Source organism: Salvelinus namaycush, chromosome 12 (assembly GCF_016432855.1).
Source record: "Salvelinus namaycush isolate Seneca chromosome 12, SaNama_1.0, whole genome shotgun sequence".
Classification (NCBI taxonomy): domain Eukaryota; kingdom Metazoa; phylum Chordata; class Actinopteri; order Salmoniformes; family Salmonidae; genus Salvelinus; species Salvelinus namaycush.
The window spans coordinates 50,491,567-50,508,617 of record NC_052318.1 but is presented as its reverse complement, the minus strand read 5'-3'; the positions used below and the strand labels follow the sequence as shown (position 1 = coordinate 50,508,617).

General features: G+C 43.7%; 1 protein-coding gene across 1 annotated transcript in view; it reads right to left on the bottom strand.

The window, feature by feature from the left end:
• The window catches only part of LOC120057621 (rho guanine nucleotide exchange factor 15-like), a 29,371-nt gene extending 15,648 nt beyond the window's left edge, over positions 1-13,723 (bottom strand). Inside the window, exons 1-11 of the mRNA XM_039006187.1 lie at positions 13,179-13,723; positions 11,642-12,760; positions 11,437-11,488; positions 11,228-11,292; positions 10,504-10,676; positions 10,263-10,346; positions 9,905-10,065; positions 9,406-9,558; positions 3,840-3,969; positions 2,732-2,806; positions 375-467 (exon numbers count right to left, since the gene is read on the bottom strand). Of these exons, the coding sequence (XP_038862115.1) occupies positions 375-467; positions 2,732-2,806; positions 3,840-3,969; positions 9,406-9,558; positions 9,905-10,065; positions 10,263-10,346; positions 10,504-10,676; positions 11,228-11,292; positions 11,437-11,488; positions 11,642-12,760; positions 13,179-13,548 (2,475 nt within the window). The 5' untranslated portion in view covers positions 13,549-13,723. The remainder of the gene's footprint in view (positions 1-374; positions 468-2,731; positions 2,807-3,839; positions 3,970-9,405; positions 9,559-9,904; positions 10,066-10,262; positions 10,347-10,503; positions 10,677-11,227; positions 11,293-11,436; positions 11,489-11,641; positions 12,761-13,178) is intronic.
• Positions 13,724-17,051: the final 3,328 nt, after the last annotated feature.

Sequence of the window (17,051 nt, the reverse complement as noted above, 5' to 3'; positions counted from 1 at the left end):
TTCCACAAATGTACATTTAACAAAGCACACCTGTTAATTGAAATGCGTTCCAGGTGACTACCTCATGAAGCTGATTGAGAGAATGCCAAGAGTGAAGGTGGCTACTTTGAAGAATCTCATTAACACTTTTTTGGTTACTACATGATTGTGTTATTTCAGAGGTTTGATGTCTTCACTATTATTCTACAATGTAGAAAATAGGACAAATTTAATTTAAAAAACTTGAATATTAGGTGTGCCCAAACCTTTGACTGGTACTATATATGAAGATACCTTGAGTTTGTGGAACTCCAATGTGGTAATAATTACATGTTTCTGAACATACCTTTCATTTGATGAACTCCTGTGTGGTAATGACATGTATATGAACATACCTTGAGTTTGTTGAACTCCAGTGTGTTACTGACTTGTATGAGTTCCTCCATCTGCTTCATCTGGCCCACCTGGGTGTTGGACTCCTTGATGATCTGGAAGAGGGAGAATAACAACAAAGAGTGGAGGTGTAGTGGAGCACATTTTGGTTTTGTTGGCCCAGTATTTTGAAGAAGTATCCAACAGAAAGACTGCTGTCCATTTCCTAATGGATTTCAAATCTTTTCAACAGGCCTACTTATTTTCAATGGCACATTGTTCATAGTGTATGTGTAATATTTTATACTGCTTGCATGTCTACAGTGACCAATACGTACTGTTAGGTTCTAATTATCAGAGTAAATAACTCAACGGACACTATGAAAGCTTAACCAAGTTTAATTCTTCCCAGAGGATCAATGCAGCTGCATTAGACAAAACATGTTTCCACCACCACAAGTATATATACTCCAATTTAGGTATTCCTCCTTCTTATGGTTCGACAGGAAGAGGAAGTGATTGGGTAATAAACCATTGTTTTTCCCTTAAGGGGATCTGACCTGATCTCAACCCTGTTGATGCCTAATCCAAAGATCTCCACCTGTATCCCCTATAGCAATCCTGTGACTTCCTCCTGTCCACCCAGCACATTCCAAAGCCATCTGGCTCCTACAGATAACCATTAACTTCTGATGTAAAAACCAGTCTCTAGGATAGCAATGTTCCAAGTTTAACCCAGAATCCAACGGTACACTATATATACAGAAGTATGTGGACACCCCAAATTAGTGGATTCGGCTATTTCAGCCACACCCGTTGCTGACAGGTGTATAAAATCGAGCACACAACCATGCGATCTCCATAGACAAACATTGACAGTAGAATTGCCTTACTCAAGAGCTCAGTGACTTTCAACATGGCAACGTCATAGGATGCCACCTTTCCAACAAGTCAGTTCGTAAAATGTCTTCCCTGTTAGAGCTGCCCCGGACATCTCTTCATTCAAAGACTCAACCATGGACACTTACTGACAGTTGTGGCTGCTTCGTGTGATGTATTGTTGTCTCTGCCTTCTTGCTTTTGTGCTGTTGTCTGTGCCCAATGATGTTTGTACTATGTTTTGTGCTGCTACCATGTTGTGTTACTACCATGTTGTTGTCATGTTGTGTTGCTACCATGCTGTGTTGTCATGTGTTGCTGCATGCTATGATGTTGTCTTAGGTTTCTCTTTATGTAGTGTTTTGGTGTCTCTTGTCGTGATGTGTGTTTTGTCCTATATTTTTTTTATCCCAGCCCCTGTCCCCGCAGGAGGCCTTTTGGTAGGCTATCATTGTAAATAAGAATGTATTCTTAACTGACTTGCCTAGTTAAATAAAGTTTATTTTTTTAAATAAGTGCTGTTATTGTGAAGTGGAAACGTCTAGGAGCAACAACAGCTCAGCAGCGGAGTGGTAGGCCACACAAGCTCACAGAAAGGGACTGCCGAGTGCTGAAGCGTGTCTGTCCTCGGTTGCAACACTCACTACTGAGTTCCAAACTCCCTCTGGAAGCAACGGCAGCACAATAAGTGTTTGTTGGGAGCTTCATGAAATGGGTCTCCATAGCCGAACAGCCACACACAAGTCTAAGATCGCAATGCCAAGTGTCGGCTGGGGTGGTGTAAAGCTTACCGCCATTGTACTCTGGAGCAGTGGAAATGCGTTCTCTGGAGTGATGAATCACTCTTCACCATTCGGCAGTCCGGCAGACCAATCTGAGTTTGGTGGATGCCAGGAGAACGCTACCTGCCCCAATGCATACTTTCAACTGTATACTGTAGTTTGATGGAGAGGAACAATGGTCTGGGGATGTTTTCATGGTTTGGGCTAAGCCACTTGGTTCCAGTAAAGGGAAATTTTAACGCTACAGCACACAATGACATTCGAGATTATTCTGTGCTTCTAACTTTGTGGCAACAGTTTGTAGAAGGCCCTTTCCTATTTCAGCATTACAATGCCACTGTGCACAAAGTGAGGTCCATGCAGAAATGGTGTGTCGAGATCGGTATGGAAGAACTTGACTGGCCTGCACAGAGCCCTGACCTCAACCCCATCGAATACCTTTGGGATAAATTGGAACGCCGTCTGCGAGCCAGGTGTAATCGCCCAACATCAGTGCTCACCCTCACTAACACTCTTGTGGCTGAACGGAAGTCCCTGCAGCAATGTTCCAACACCTGTTGGAAAGCCTTCCCAGAAGAGTGGAGTCTGTTATAGCAGTAAAGGGGGGACCAGTTCCATATTAATGCCCATGATTTTGGAATGAGATGTTCGATGAGCAGGTGTCCACATACCTTTGGTCATATAGTGTATCAAATTGGGGTGGATGGAATAGGTGTTACCTCAGACACTGAGGTCAGGGCTCTAGAGGCAGTGTTCTCCTCCCTAGTTCCCTCTTTAGTCCTCTTCAGGATGTTCTGTGTGGAAAAGCAGACTTAGGTTGTGTCCCAATTGCACCCTATTCCCTATATATTGAAGTACTTTTGACTGGTCAAAAGTAGTGCACTGTATAGAATAGGGTGCCATTTGGGATGCAACCGTACAGTAAAGTGAGTGCATACATTTTTTGCATTGCTATGTAATTTGACCTGTGACCTAGAGATGGTGCCAGCCACTGTTACTGACCAGGGCCCGATGCATCTTTCTTACAAACGCCGAAGATGCACCACTCGTTTCCCGAAACACCACGCAGAGAGAACGGTCTCTAAGTGCATCGTTGAGGCATTTGTCGATACCGATAGGATCGAAAGAAAGACAGCGCCGCTCTCGGAACAGTTTTATCCATTGAAATCTTACCCTAACATTCAAATTATTCCACAATACCGACGATGCTTACCCTGTAATAATGCACTAAATCAAGATTTGGCACGTCATTGAGCACATGTTATTACACATCATGAAATATACTGAGGTAAAATTACAGACAGTAATAGAACTCATTGAAATGAACATGAAATTGATTTCAATATGATTGTAATATATTGGTCTACGTAGCCTAATGGCCTTCAGTATTCAACACTGCAGTCATCTCGGTTTTCATCCTTTGCTTTTTTGTAACAATTGCGAAAGACATTTGCAACTTTGTATTTGTAGTCAACTTTGTTCAGAAGTTATCGGTGGTCACAGAGAGACAGATAAACATCTTGATTCTATGTTTAGCGGAGGTTGCCTGTGTATAAAGGGATGTAACATATACAAGGGCAAATGACGCACTTAGCCGGTCTATGAGTGGCTGAGGCAGTCGTTAAGTAACGAGCACTTTCAAGTATTACTTCAGCAAGAAGTTTAACGATTAACCTATGAAAGTTCTAACAATTAACTTAGCCTTAAGATGCTTTTGGGAAATCGGACACTAGATGTTGATGCATGTGATGGAATTACCACTATCTAATTTATTCAAATTATTATTACATTATGATGATTCTGGGTTGGAGAGATGCAGCCACTGACCTGTACAAGGATCTTGATGCGTGTGATCCTCTGGAAAGGAAGGAGCAGAAAGGAGGAGAAGGGAAGACGACGACATAGAGGAGACTCCTCCAGCCTCCGCATCACCAACGCAAACGGGTTGTTGGTCTGCCTGCAAAGTGGATTGGTGGGTTAACGAATAGTGACGGGAAGGTCGGCTCTTTTTACTGACTCTGATCTTTCCGACTGAATCTTTCGACTGATTTTGTTCATTTGAGTCAGTAAAGGACGATTTATGCTTTATCCACCAATCCAGAAACCGGAAAGACCATGCAGAGCATTTACCGCATCGTCTTGCCACCCCCCCAAAAAAATAACAATGAGGAGGGCTCCGTATAGCTCTGCATTGACATGATTGGTTGACGGTAGGTGGGGTTGATAAGATCTGCATAAACACAAACTCACTTCCTTGACAACTTCCTTCACAACAGTTCTGCTCCGCAAAGCACACGAAGTATGAATGTCCTGACTTCTGCAGAGGCCGCATCGCAGTAAATGCTGTATGGCCAATGCAGATTCCAGAAAGACCACAAATTGGTTTTAATACCCAGAGCACGCAGGACCCCCTACCGGTGAACGATGAACTAAAAACAAAATAATCATGATTCTACAAGCCTCTCGTTCACATTAGGTGGCTTATTGGAGCTGTCATCTGTGACTGAAACTTATAAAACTGTGCTTCAAACAATGTACATTTGGGATTGCTAGGCATACAAATAAGATAATTTATTGACACCTTTTAAATTAGGTCTAGTTGCTGCCGCAACCAGACTAGATTGTGAATGACTTGGCGGAATGCAATTGCTTGACTGCCACGAAGGAGATTTGCCCAATAGCCTAGCTATCATTCGCGAACTGCAGCAGCCCCCGAAACGATTCTTCTTGAGTTTGAGAGTAGAGCAGAGGCAGACTGTGTATGTTTTGGTTCTACAAAGCTGTGTCCATCGATAACGTTCAATAATCAATTGATTGCATTCATTCTTACACCATGCGATCTCACAATGATCACGGACATACTTTTTTTGGGGTGGGAGTGGTCGAGTGGGGATTTTTCCTCTGCCATCTTTTTTTCAGAGGGTGGGTAATGGGTTGTTGTTTTTTTGTAGGTACTTGTAGGTGGAATGGCTTGTCACTGTGTCTACCTCAGGGTTTGTGTGGGGACTTGGGGTAGGGACAGGACCTTATTTAATTCCATTTGCTGTTGTGTCTTTAAATATGTTTTATGAATCATTTCACACCGCTGTCTTGGAATGTAGATGGTTTAAATATGCCTCGCAAGCGGGCTAGCAGCTTAGATTTATTAAGGAAAAATGTTACAAAAATATGTGAATTGACTCGGCAACACGCAATATCAAGTGATATCCTCGTACAACAAAAAAACAAGAGGGGCAATGATAGTAGCAAAGTGAAATGTACAATTCATTAACTTAGGTCATGACTCTGAGGATATAACAACTTTTATCAAAACTACAATCATTATGCATACGATTGCTCTGGTGTCAGTCTGTGCACCAAACACATTTGAGAAAAACTTTCATGGCTCATTAACAAATATTTTGCAACAATTGTATGATTTCAGGCTGATTATTGGTGGTGATTTTAATGCTAAATGGGATCATGTGCGTAATAGAACTGGACCAACAGAAGTGAGAGACCAATAACTATCAACTATGGTGCTATGGTGCTAGGCTGATGAAATCGCAATTATTGACCTCTGGCTCTCTTAATCCTACAGCCAGAGTTTTCTATTTTTATTAATTGAGACACCGCAAGAATCAAATATATTTCTTCCTCTAAAGATCTGTTTGATAACATTCAAAATGTTGGAATATTACCCACTGATTTATCTGACCACAAGGGTATTTTATGCAAAGCCTCTCTTGGTGAAATCCTCAGCTCATGTCTCGGATGGAAGAGCAATTATCTGAATTCATTGGTATAAACAATGACTGTTCAGGGCCCTCGAATACTGTGGTATGCGGTCAAAGGTTTTATTAGCTCATACTCTACCTCGTATTAATCTAATTTAAACAATGACAAATTACTGATTTGGAATATAAATGATCACCACTAGAAACAAAAATGCACTCTGACGTCTCCACAAGCTATTCTTGATCAGTAGACTGTCAGAAAATAACTTAATTATTCACATAGACACTGGGCAGAATCTCAGTTTCCTGAAACACTTCTATTATTTTCATGGAGCTCGCCCAAGCCTTCTATTAGCCCGGAGACTATGTGCCAACCAAAACTTTAAAAATATAACTTCAAATAAATCAATGGACGGCATCATACACTCTGACCCAGTATTAATACATTCAACATTCCGGGACTTTACATAGATCTGAGATCCCACATGATAATGATGATAAACGTATCTCCTTACTCCGTGACTTGCAACTGCCACAGCATCACCCTGATGCTCATTCCTGCAACACTAGAGGCACTTGTTACTCCCTATTACTCTGATTTGAGCAACAACAAAAAATATCCAAACAATGAATACCAGGAAATCACAGTTATTTGTATCTTTTTAGGTCAACTACTCCTAGACATTATTCATTATTTCAGTAATATGGGCTCCTTCAATAGAGACATGAACACTGCTATAATTTCACTTGCTCTATATTTTTTGGGGGTCTATAAATACTGACTCTCCATCACCTACGTATATTTTCATTAGACGCAGAAAAAGCCTATAATGGGAATTGTTATGGCTCGTCCTACGACGTATGAGAATTGGTGAACAAGTCATATCCATGATCCAAGTCCTTTATACCAATCCAAAATACGGTCATCCCACTTCAACATAGGCAGATCTTGTTGCCAAGATTGCCAGAGTCCTTTGGTATTTGCTTTATCCCCCGAACCGCTTGTGCAAGTGGTCCGACAGTCACAACATTATGATCCCATTACTGTACTTGGCACAGACCACCACATACTGTATCTCTGTATGCAGATGATAAACTGCTCTATGTTTGGCAACGCACCTCAGTCATTACCTAAACTTCTCAGCGTTTTTAATAACTACAGCTTTATATCTGGCTATAAAAACTGGACAAAATCTGCTCGATTACCCCTTGAACTAGGCAATGTGTAATTCACAGCTGCCTCTAAACATTCCCAGAGTCCAGCATTTCCGCAAACTGGAAATAGAAATCTATCCTTCTTTCTAGTCAATAGTCAAAAACAACTTCAATACCATGTTAAGAAGCATAGAGTCGGATGTGGAAAGATGGGAGCAAATCCCAAACTCATTCCAGGCTCAAGACTCGATCATTAAAATGAATATACTGCCAAGAATCAACTTTTATACTTCCATGATCCCTCTTTCACCACCATCAGTAGATTGGGATAGGCTACATTCATTGCTTGCCAAATTCATTTGGAAGAGGACCTCCCTCATGTTAAATTCTCTACCCTTCAGTGGGAAAAATGTGCAGGTGACCAAAACCAGTGGCCAAATCTTATTTTACGCCCTCTGTATTCATGGCTAAATCCTAATACCGCTGTATCCCGGCGCCCCCTGGAGGAAAATCGAGTTGCCCCTCACAGACTCCAAGACATAACCCATTCTGATATCCCACGCAAACACTGCAAACTCAAATTTGCCACTGACGTTTCGCAACTTATTTCAGTCTGGCACCTGTTTGGAAAACATATCTCTTTTCCTCAATGGTCTCAGACATTACTGAAGGCTACTGTTTCCGTGCATTACAAAACCTCCAGAAACCTGGCACTTCCTTTTTCTATTACTTACAGCTCTGTTCTGCTTTGCATGCCTATGGGGGAAAGAATGCTCTATATACCCAACTCACAAATTGTTTATTCAGTACACAGGGATTTATTTTCAAAATTACATTGTCTGTTAATCACAATTACCCACAAAGCAATTCCTTCCCATGCTTCTTGGAAGAAAGACCAATCCATGGGTACTACTGTAATCAATTGGACCAGAGCGTGATCCAATATATAAATTGCTTCAAGAATCTCCGATCATCAAATAAAACATTACAATTTTGCCCATAGGATTTACTGCACAACAATCTCCAAATTGCTCACTGTGCCCTCAGGGGGTTCCTGGCAATTTTTTTCATTTCTGGAGATGTGTTTCATCCGGTTTCTCTGACATAATGGGGAGAAATATACCATGTTCACCATCTATTTTTACTGTTAAATGATGACACTACTTTGGACCTGTCTCTCAAGCAGTGACATATTTGTCTGGCTGGATTAACAGCAGCCAACAAACGATAGCCTCAAGTTGGTGGGCTCCTGCATTTTCAAACAGACATCAGTGGTTGCTGTCATTCAAAGACATTATAAACATGGAAATATCTGTAGCACATATGCATGAGGCTAGCGAAAGAAACATAACAGCTCTTTCATCAGCATGTGACTCAGTAAGATTGCTAGTATGAACTACTAATCTAACTATTAGTTAGGGAAGTCCTGTGAGTGGGAGGGACATGTTTGTCTTGTTCTTGTTCCGTCTGTTAATTTGTCCATGTGTACTTGTTTTACCAATAACAATAAAAACATTTGTAGACAAAAAAAACAAAAAATATGCTGGAGTACAGAGCAAAATGTGAAAATGTTACGTCACTGTCCAAATACATGAGGGAAGCTATAATTTCAAATGTGGCTCTATGCTCCAGCATTTTGGATTGGAGATCAAATATTTGGTATGAGGTGACAAAAGGTCACCTTTTATTTGAGGGTATTTTCATACATATGTTTTTATTTTTTATTTTTTTTATTTTAAATTTTTATCCCATTTTCTCCCCAATTTTCGTGGTATCCAATCGCTAGTAATTACTATCTTGTCTCATCGCTACAACTCCCGTACGGGCTCGGGAGAGACGAAGGTCGAAAGCCATGCGTCCTCCGAAGCACAACCCAACCAAGCCGCACTGCTTCTTAACACAGCGCGCCTCCAACCCGGAAGCCAGCCGCACCAATGTGTCGGAGGAAACACCGTGTACCTGGCCCCCTTGGTTAGCGCGCACTGCGCCCGGCCCGCCACAGGAGTCGCTGGAGCGCAATGAGACAAGGATATCCCTACCGGCCAAACCCTCCCTAACCCGGACGACGCTATGCCAATTGTGCGTCGCCCCACGGACCTCCCGGTCGCGGCCGGCTGCGACAGAGCCTGGGCGCGAACCCAGAGACTCTGGTGGCGCAGTTAGCACTGCGATGCAGTGCCCTAGACCACTGCGCCACCCGGGAGGCCCTTCATACATATGTTTTACCGTTTAGAAATGTATCTAGCCCCCGAAGAAGTCATAAGTATTTGGACAAATTCTCTTATAGTACTGTATATTCAGTTCAGTATTTCGTCCCATATTTCTTGCATGCAATGACTACATCAAGCTTGTGACTCTACAAACTTGTCGGATGCATTTGCAGTTTGTTTTGGTTGTGTTTTGGGTTATGTTTTGCCCAATAGTCTTAAGATAAATAAATATATATATTTCAAAACTCAGAAGCACACAATCCATAAGTACATTGGCCTTATAAGGTGTTGTGGGTGAACTTATTTACTCACATGAGGGAGCTGTAGGCCCTCTCCTGGTAACCCTGGTTACGGATGTAATCAATGTAGACTGAGAAGTCGTACAGGGCGTATTGGTGGATGATGTCACACACATCAGTTATCAGAATGTTCTCATCGATCCTATTCAGAAGATCCTTCAAGAACCTGTGAGAAGAATTTGAGTGAGGGATGTTTCAACTTACGTAGGTTGGATCTCTCTTTCTTTACAGTCCCCTGTATCATCCTTTCTCCAGTCCCTCTCACTCCCTCCCCCTCTCTCTCCAAACCCTCTCCCCATCCCCTCTCTTTCCATCCACTCTCCTTCTATCCCCTCTCCCTCCATCCCCTCTCTCCATCCCTTCCCCCTAATCCACTCTCTTTCCATCCCATCTCTTTCATCCCCTCTCCTTTCATCCACTCCGTCCCTCTCCCTCCATCCCCTCTCTCTCTCCTTCCCTCCCGCCTTCCATCCACTCCTCCTCCATCTGTCTGTTTTCCAGACAACATTTACCTCTGGCTGACCTCATACACTTGGAGTATGTTGGAGAAGAGGGTCTTCTTGTCATGGATCACCAGTGTGTCGTCAAGGTCCCGACACATTAGGAAGTGATCAGTGAGAACGTTCAGTGAGTGGAGGTACGAGGCTTCCGATGTCAATACTTCAAACATGCTCTGACAGAAAAAACATTAGTGAAATATTGTTGAACTGTTAAGAAAATGTTTCACATAGGAATTTGGTACAATAAAGGACTGGTATAAAGGACTGACAATATAACTGACTCCTCTCTCTCCTCTCCCCTCCTTCCCTCCCTCCTCCCCCTGCCCTTCCCTTCCCTTCCCTCTCCCCTCCCCTCCACCCCTCCTCTCACCTCCTGTCTCTGCAGCTCCTCTGGACTGAGTCTCTCCAGGATCCCACTGTCTCTGACCACCGGTAACTCCTGCCACAGTGTGACCTCCGCGGAGTCCAAAAAAATAATCATATATATGATATTATTATCCCCAAAAAATCATCATATTCGAGTGCTGGCCTTTTTCATTTTTATGTGATACATTTTTGGTTCAAAACATCCTTTTTAGAGTTGAGAACTCTCATTCTTTACTGAGACTGACCTCTGCGGGGCCATTCCTGGCCCTGGAGGACTGGCCCTTAGGGGCCCCTAAGGACCCACCGCCCCTCAGCCTCATATGGAGGTCCACGGTGGCCCTGCTGGCACTCCGGCTGATGCTCTGGAGCTGGATCGCCTCCTTGATGGACTTAGCCTGGTAGATCTGGTACAGAGGTTCTGAGAGCGGAGGGGAGGGGGTTGGCAGTGGTGGGGTGAGGTGAGGTGGGGGAGCAATAACGAGGGAGGAGGGGGGGAGAGAGAGAGGGCCAGGGAGAGAGAGGAAGGGAGGAGAGGTAAAAAGATACACTGAGTAAACAAAACATTAAGTACACCTGCTCTCTGCGTGACATAGACTGACCAGGTCAATTCAGGTGAAAGCTATGATCCCTTATTGATGTCACTTGTTAAATCTGCTTCAATCAGTGTCGATTAAGGGGAGGAGACGGGATAAAGAATGATTTTTAAGCCTTGAGACATGGATTGTGTAGGTGTGTCATTCAGAGGGCAAGACAACATATTTAAGTGCCTTGGAACAGGGTACGGTAGTAGGTGCCAGGCGCACTGGTTTGTGTCAAGAACTGCAATGCTGCTGGGTTTTTCCACGCTCAACAGTTACCCGTGTGTATCAAGAATGCGTGCAACTCAATATGTGTTCCTATTTGGTATACTCGGTGTATATTGTCTCCGTGTTGTAATATCAGAAATAAAACAAAACCGAGAGTCTGTACCGTCCAGCCTCAAAGGTCCCCAGTCTGAGGAGATCCTCCTGGGACTATCTGCCTGTTCCTGTGGCCTGTGGAAGCACAATGCTGAATGTAAAACATATCTATCAATCTTTTAAACGTTTGAGATGATTCATAGCATAGATGTAAACACATGTACGGTGTTTGTGTTGTACCGTATGTTGAGAGTTGCTACTATGGCAGCTCAGACTTACTCCTCTATGTCCTCCTTGTCCACAGTCACCCAGTCATCCCTAACATCAGCATCTGGGAGGGAAAGTGGTGATTTCATCTGGTTTCTAATATTTCTCCATTGATTCCTTATTCAATTGTGAGCATTTTCCCCATATAAATAGAATTTCTAGATTCATAACCAAATCAACCATAAAATCCATATTTTAAAGTTCTTCTTCTACCCACCTGTGGATGAGCGTCGGCTGGGACAGCTAGGGCCACTGGGCTCAGGGTTAGGTGGAAGAGGTTTCATTGGAATCTGAGGTCTGAGTTGAGGAGGGCGGGGCATGATGGGGCTGGGGAGAAGGCGGAGATCATGTAAAACAGGAAGTGGAGGCAGAGGTCGCAGGATTGGCTGATGGGAGTTGCCATTGGAGATGGAGGGAGGAGTCTGAGGGGAAGGGGTACTCTTCTGGATGTCTGACTTTGAAATTGAGGTTAGTAGGCCAGAGAGAGAGGGAGTGGACATGCTCTGGAGAAGGGTTCTCTGGAGATGATCCTTCGGAGGAGAGGGATGCTGCGTTTTGTGCGTCAGTGGAGGTTTCATCAGGCGTGGGGGTGGGGGTGGGGGTGGATGTGGTTCTTCTCTGTCAAACATGGGCATGGCCTCATATGTAACCTCATCATATGTCTCAGTTTTGTTTTGAGGGGGTCTAATCTGCTTGGTGTGTGAGCTGTGCTGGTGTGAGCTGTGCTGGTGTGAGCTGTGCTGTTGTGTGCTATGCTGATATGAGCTGTGCTGTGAGCAGATCGTCAGGGCCAGGGAAGATTCTGCATTGGATGATGTGTTATGTTTTGAATGGAAGGATCTCTGGCTGTTATTCTCGCTGACCTCGTGAACTCTGTCCTCTCTGTGCTCACTGAACACTGCAGCTGTCTCTGTCTGGCACCCTGTCTGACTTTTCCCCCCTCGCTCATCTGCTCTGAAAGGTCCCAACATCTCTTCATTCACCTCCTTCCTCTCTCTCTTCTGGTCCTCATTCCCTCGTTTTTCTTTCTCTTCATCCCCTGTCACATCTATGTAGTCATCTTCCTCCTCTTCCTTCCGCTCCTTCACCACCCTCTTCTGGTGCTCATTTCCTCGTTTGTCTTTTTCTTCATCCCCTATCACCTCTAAATAGTTATCTTCCTCTTCCTCCAGGGGAACCCAGACTAACTTCATGCCAGTTCTCCTCAGGTGACAGATGCACTGGCACTGTGCCGTGTTGCCATGGTGACCACTAGGGGTGGCTGCCGAGCCTGTGGTTTGTCCGCTCTCAATGGCAACACACACAGGCGCTTCATCCACCTCACTACCATCGGGAGCTGAAAGACAGTGCGTGATATTGTGTTGTGAGTCTGAAATACACTGTGCTCGTTTGTTCATTTGTTACTTACTTAGTGCAACATTATTATATCAAATAATCCATTCCGTGTGAACCTAACCTCGGCACCCAGAACCAAATCTCCCGCTACTCAATTTTTACATTGATGTCACAAGAGACTACTTGGAACATAAAACAGATTCTGTACGTCTGAGACATGATCGTTATTTACTCTTTCTCTTCCTCATAGACCTATGGACATGGATATATAGGAACATCAATATACCACAAGGTTTTCTCTGTTCCTTCATGTGCAGCAACGCACCCTTTCTCACGTAATTCGTTGTCAGAAAATAGCGCTGACTTCTAATCATTTTACAAAGGAACGTTCTGAGGTTAAGAGATGTGACTCGGCTTACCTGATCTGTTTCCTCGTCCATGTCCAGGTGTGAGAAGGGTGCACGGATGGTTGTCTGTCTCCTGCCCCAGGGGCACGGCATCCCTCTGTGCTGTGGGTTGTGCTGTAGGTTGTGTGTGAGGGCCAGAACGTGGCTTTCTCAATGGTACCGGAGGTGGTATGATGCTGAGTTCCACAGAAGGGCTCATTATTATAGCATCATAGTCGGCCTGCCGGGCCCTTGTCTGTCCTCTGTTACTGTCTGCCTGCTGTCCTGCCTCTGCCCTTGTCCTTGTCCACCCCACCACCCCACCGTCTCCCTGCTTTGCCCCAGTCACGGTCTCTGCCCCTGCCTCTACCCCTGTTCTTGTCTCTAGTCCTGCCTGCCCCATCACCTCATTCTCCTGGCTGCTGAACTTACGCACAATCCTCTTCACCTTCCCCTCCGGTGGTTGATGTTGTTTCCTCTCCTGGCTCCTCTCCCCTGATGGGGGTTGGTTCGGGTTTGGTCTGTTCTGGTTTCTGGTCTGGAAGTGGTTTGGGATGTTTGGCCCCAAGGGTTTGAGGTTGGAAGGATTTGGGGGAACGACGGCTCTGGGTCGAAATCTGGACTTCATTAACAACAAGAACATTGATTAAAAACTTTATTATCAAAGCAATTATTCTTATGACTCACCACTATTTGTTACTTTTACACTGAGCAAAAATATAAACACAACATGTAAAGTGTATGTCCCATGTTTCATGAACTGAAATAAAAGATCCCTGCTATTTTCCATAGGCACAAAAAAATGGTATTTCTCTCAAATGTGGCATATACACAAGCTGAATAAACTGCATAATGATTACACAGGTGCACTTGTGCTGGGGGGCAATAAAGTCCACTCTAAAATGTACAGTTTTGTCACACAACACAATGCCACAGATCTCAAGTTGCCAGATAGTCTCATGCCATCAGAGCTGTTGCCAGATAATTGAATGTTCATTTCTCTAACATAAGCCACCTCCAAAGTTGTTTTCGAGAACTTGGCAGCACATCCAACCGGCCTCACAACCGCAGACCACATCCGGCTTCTTCAACTACAGGATCGTCTGAGACCAGCCACTCGGACAGCTGATGAAACTGTTGGTTTGCACGACTAAAGAATCTCTGCACATATCGGTGTTGTGTGGGCGAGCGGTTTGCTGATGTGAACAGAGCGCACCCATGGTGGCAGTGTGGTTATGGCATAAGCTATGGACAACGAACAAAATTGCATTTTATCGATGGCAATTTGAATGCACAGAGATACTGAAAAGGAGGGGGACAACAATCCACAAGCCACAATCAACAGCATGATCAACTCTATGCAAAACAGATGTGTTGCGCTGCGTGAGGCAAATGGTGGTCAAACCAGATACTGACTGGTTTTCTGATCCACGCCCCTACTGTTTTTATGTGTCTGTCACCAACAGATGCATACCTGTATTCCTAGTCATGTGAAATCCATAGATTAGTGCCTAATTCATTTATTTCAATTGACTGATTTGCTTATATGAACTGTAACTCAGTAAAATCCTTGAAATTGTTTCAAGTTGCTTTTATATTTTTGTTCAGTGCAGCTGAAAAGGGCCTCCGCTATTACTCTCTAGATCTTTGAAACGCTACATAGATCAGCTGGGAAAGTAAGTTAAAGATCACCACAAGGGAGTTGACACAGGAGAACTCAATCACTTTCATAAAATGGTCATTCAGCAGACACGTTCATCCAAAGCATCATAAATAACTGTCAGTGACACTTTCAGCATGTGAAGTTGAACCATGAAGTTGAATAGGGTGCCATTTGGGACGCCAGAATGACTTTGATGATAATTAGTAGATATTATGAATATTTACATACCACGATCATGTCTTTTCCTGCATGCAGTCCTCTGTGAGACTGAGAGTGGTGTGCTGTAGACTACTTTCATTTTACAGTGGGCCAGATAGGGGGTCACTTCTGTGTTTTGTCTGTAGATTTACCCCGTACTCTCTTAGTCATAGGGGAAGTCCTTAAAGGGGAAGTTCACCCAAAAACACTTCTGGGCCCTTTATAACAGTTGCCTGGTCGTTTGTCAGTTCCCCAGACAGTTTTTAGGGTCATTGCTTGAGTATTTAGATGTACAGTGCATTCAGAAAGTATTCAGACCCCTTGACTTTTTCCACATTTTGTTATGTTACAGCCATATTCTAAAATGTATTAAATATTTTCCCCCCTCATCAATATACCCCATAATGACAAAGCAAAAACAGTTTTTTAGATCATTAAAAAAAATATATATATATTACATTTATGTAGGTATTCAGACTCTTTACTCGGTACTTTGTTGAAGCACCTTTGGGAGTGATTAAAGCCTTGAGTCTTCTTGGATATGATGCTACAAGCATGGCACATCTGTATTTGGGGAGTTGCTCCCAATCTTCTCTGCAGATCCTCTGAAGCTCTGTCACGTTGGATGGGGAATGCCTGGCCATGCAGTCATGGGTGAACAGGGAGTACAGGAGGGGACTGAGCATGCACCCCTGAGGGGCCCCCGTGTTGAGGATCAGCTTGGCATATGTGTTGTTACCTACCCTTACCACCTGGGGGCGGCCCGTCAGGGAGTCCAGGATCCAACTGCATGGGGGAGGTGTTTAGTCCAAGGGTCCTTAGCTTAGTGATGAGCTTTGAGGGCACTATGGTGTTGAACGCTGAGCTGTAGTCAATGAAAAGCCTACTCACAAAGGTGTTCCTTTTTGTCCAGGTGGGAAAGGGCAGTGTGGAGTGCAACAGAAATTGCATCATCTATGGATCTGTTGGGGCGGTATGCAAATTGAAGTGGGTCTAGGGTTTCTGGGATAATGGTGTTGATGTGAGCCATGACCAGCCTTTCAAAGCACTTCATGGCTACAGACGTGAGTGCTACAGGTCGGTAGTCATTTAGACAGGTTACCTTAGTGTTCTTAAACACAGGGACTATTGTGGTCTGCTTGAAACATGTTGGTATTACAGACTCAGACAGGGAGAGGTTGAAAATGTCAGCGAAGACACTTGCTAGTTGGTCAGCGCATGTTTGGAGAACACGTTCTGATAATCCGTCTGGCAGTTGTTACCGGAGGCAGCTATTCTATCTTGCCGATACAGCGTAAAACCCGCCAGCTGTGTTTTATGAATGTCGTCGTTCAGCCACGACTTGGTGAAACATAAGATATTATAGTTTTAATGTCCCGTTGGTAGGATATTCGTGATCATAGCTCGTCTACTTTGTTATCCAATGATTGTACGTTAGCTAACAGGACTGATGGTAGAGGCAGATTACCCACTCGCCTTTGGATCCTTACAAGGCACCCCAACCTATGTCCCCAATATCTCTGTCTCTTTCTCATGCGAATGATGGGGATGTGGGCCTTATCGGGTGTCTGAAAATAAATCCTTTGTGTCCGACTCGTTAAAGAAAAATGATTTGTCCAGTACGAGGTGAAAAATCGCTGTCCTGGTAACCAGAAGCTCTTTTCGGTCATAAGAGACGATTATTCGGTTAACCTTACTTTACCTTCAGAGATTACTAAACGGTAGCCTAGCTAGCTACCATCTCTTTGTTTACTTCCTTTCATTTTGATTTCCTTTCTTGAAGACCAATAGTAAGACACTCCTTCATCCCGCATCCTGTAATTATCCATTTTAGAACCACGAAGAAGAGTATCTACCGGATTACAGACCATATGGAAGACTTTTGCGCTAGCATGAAGAAGGTCTTTGTTTTTCTAGATTTTTTACATTAAACACCACATTTATTTGGCAATTCAATGCAGCGACATCAATCGTTGTTTATGTAACAATAAATACACTGTTTTTAATGCATTTTAGGTAATTTCGGAAAATCAGCATTTTGATAT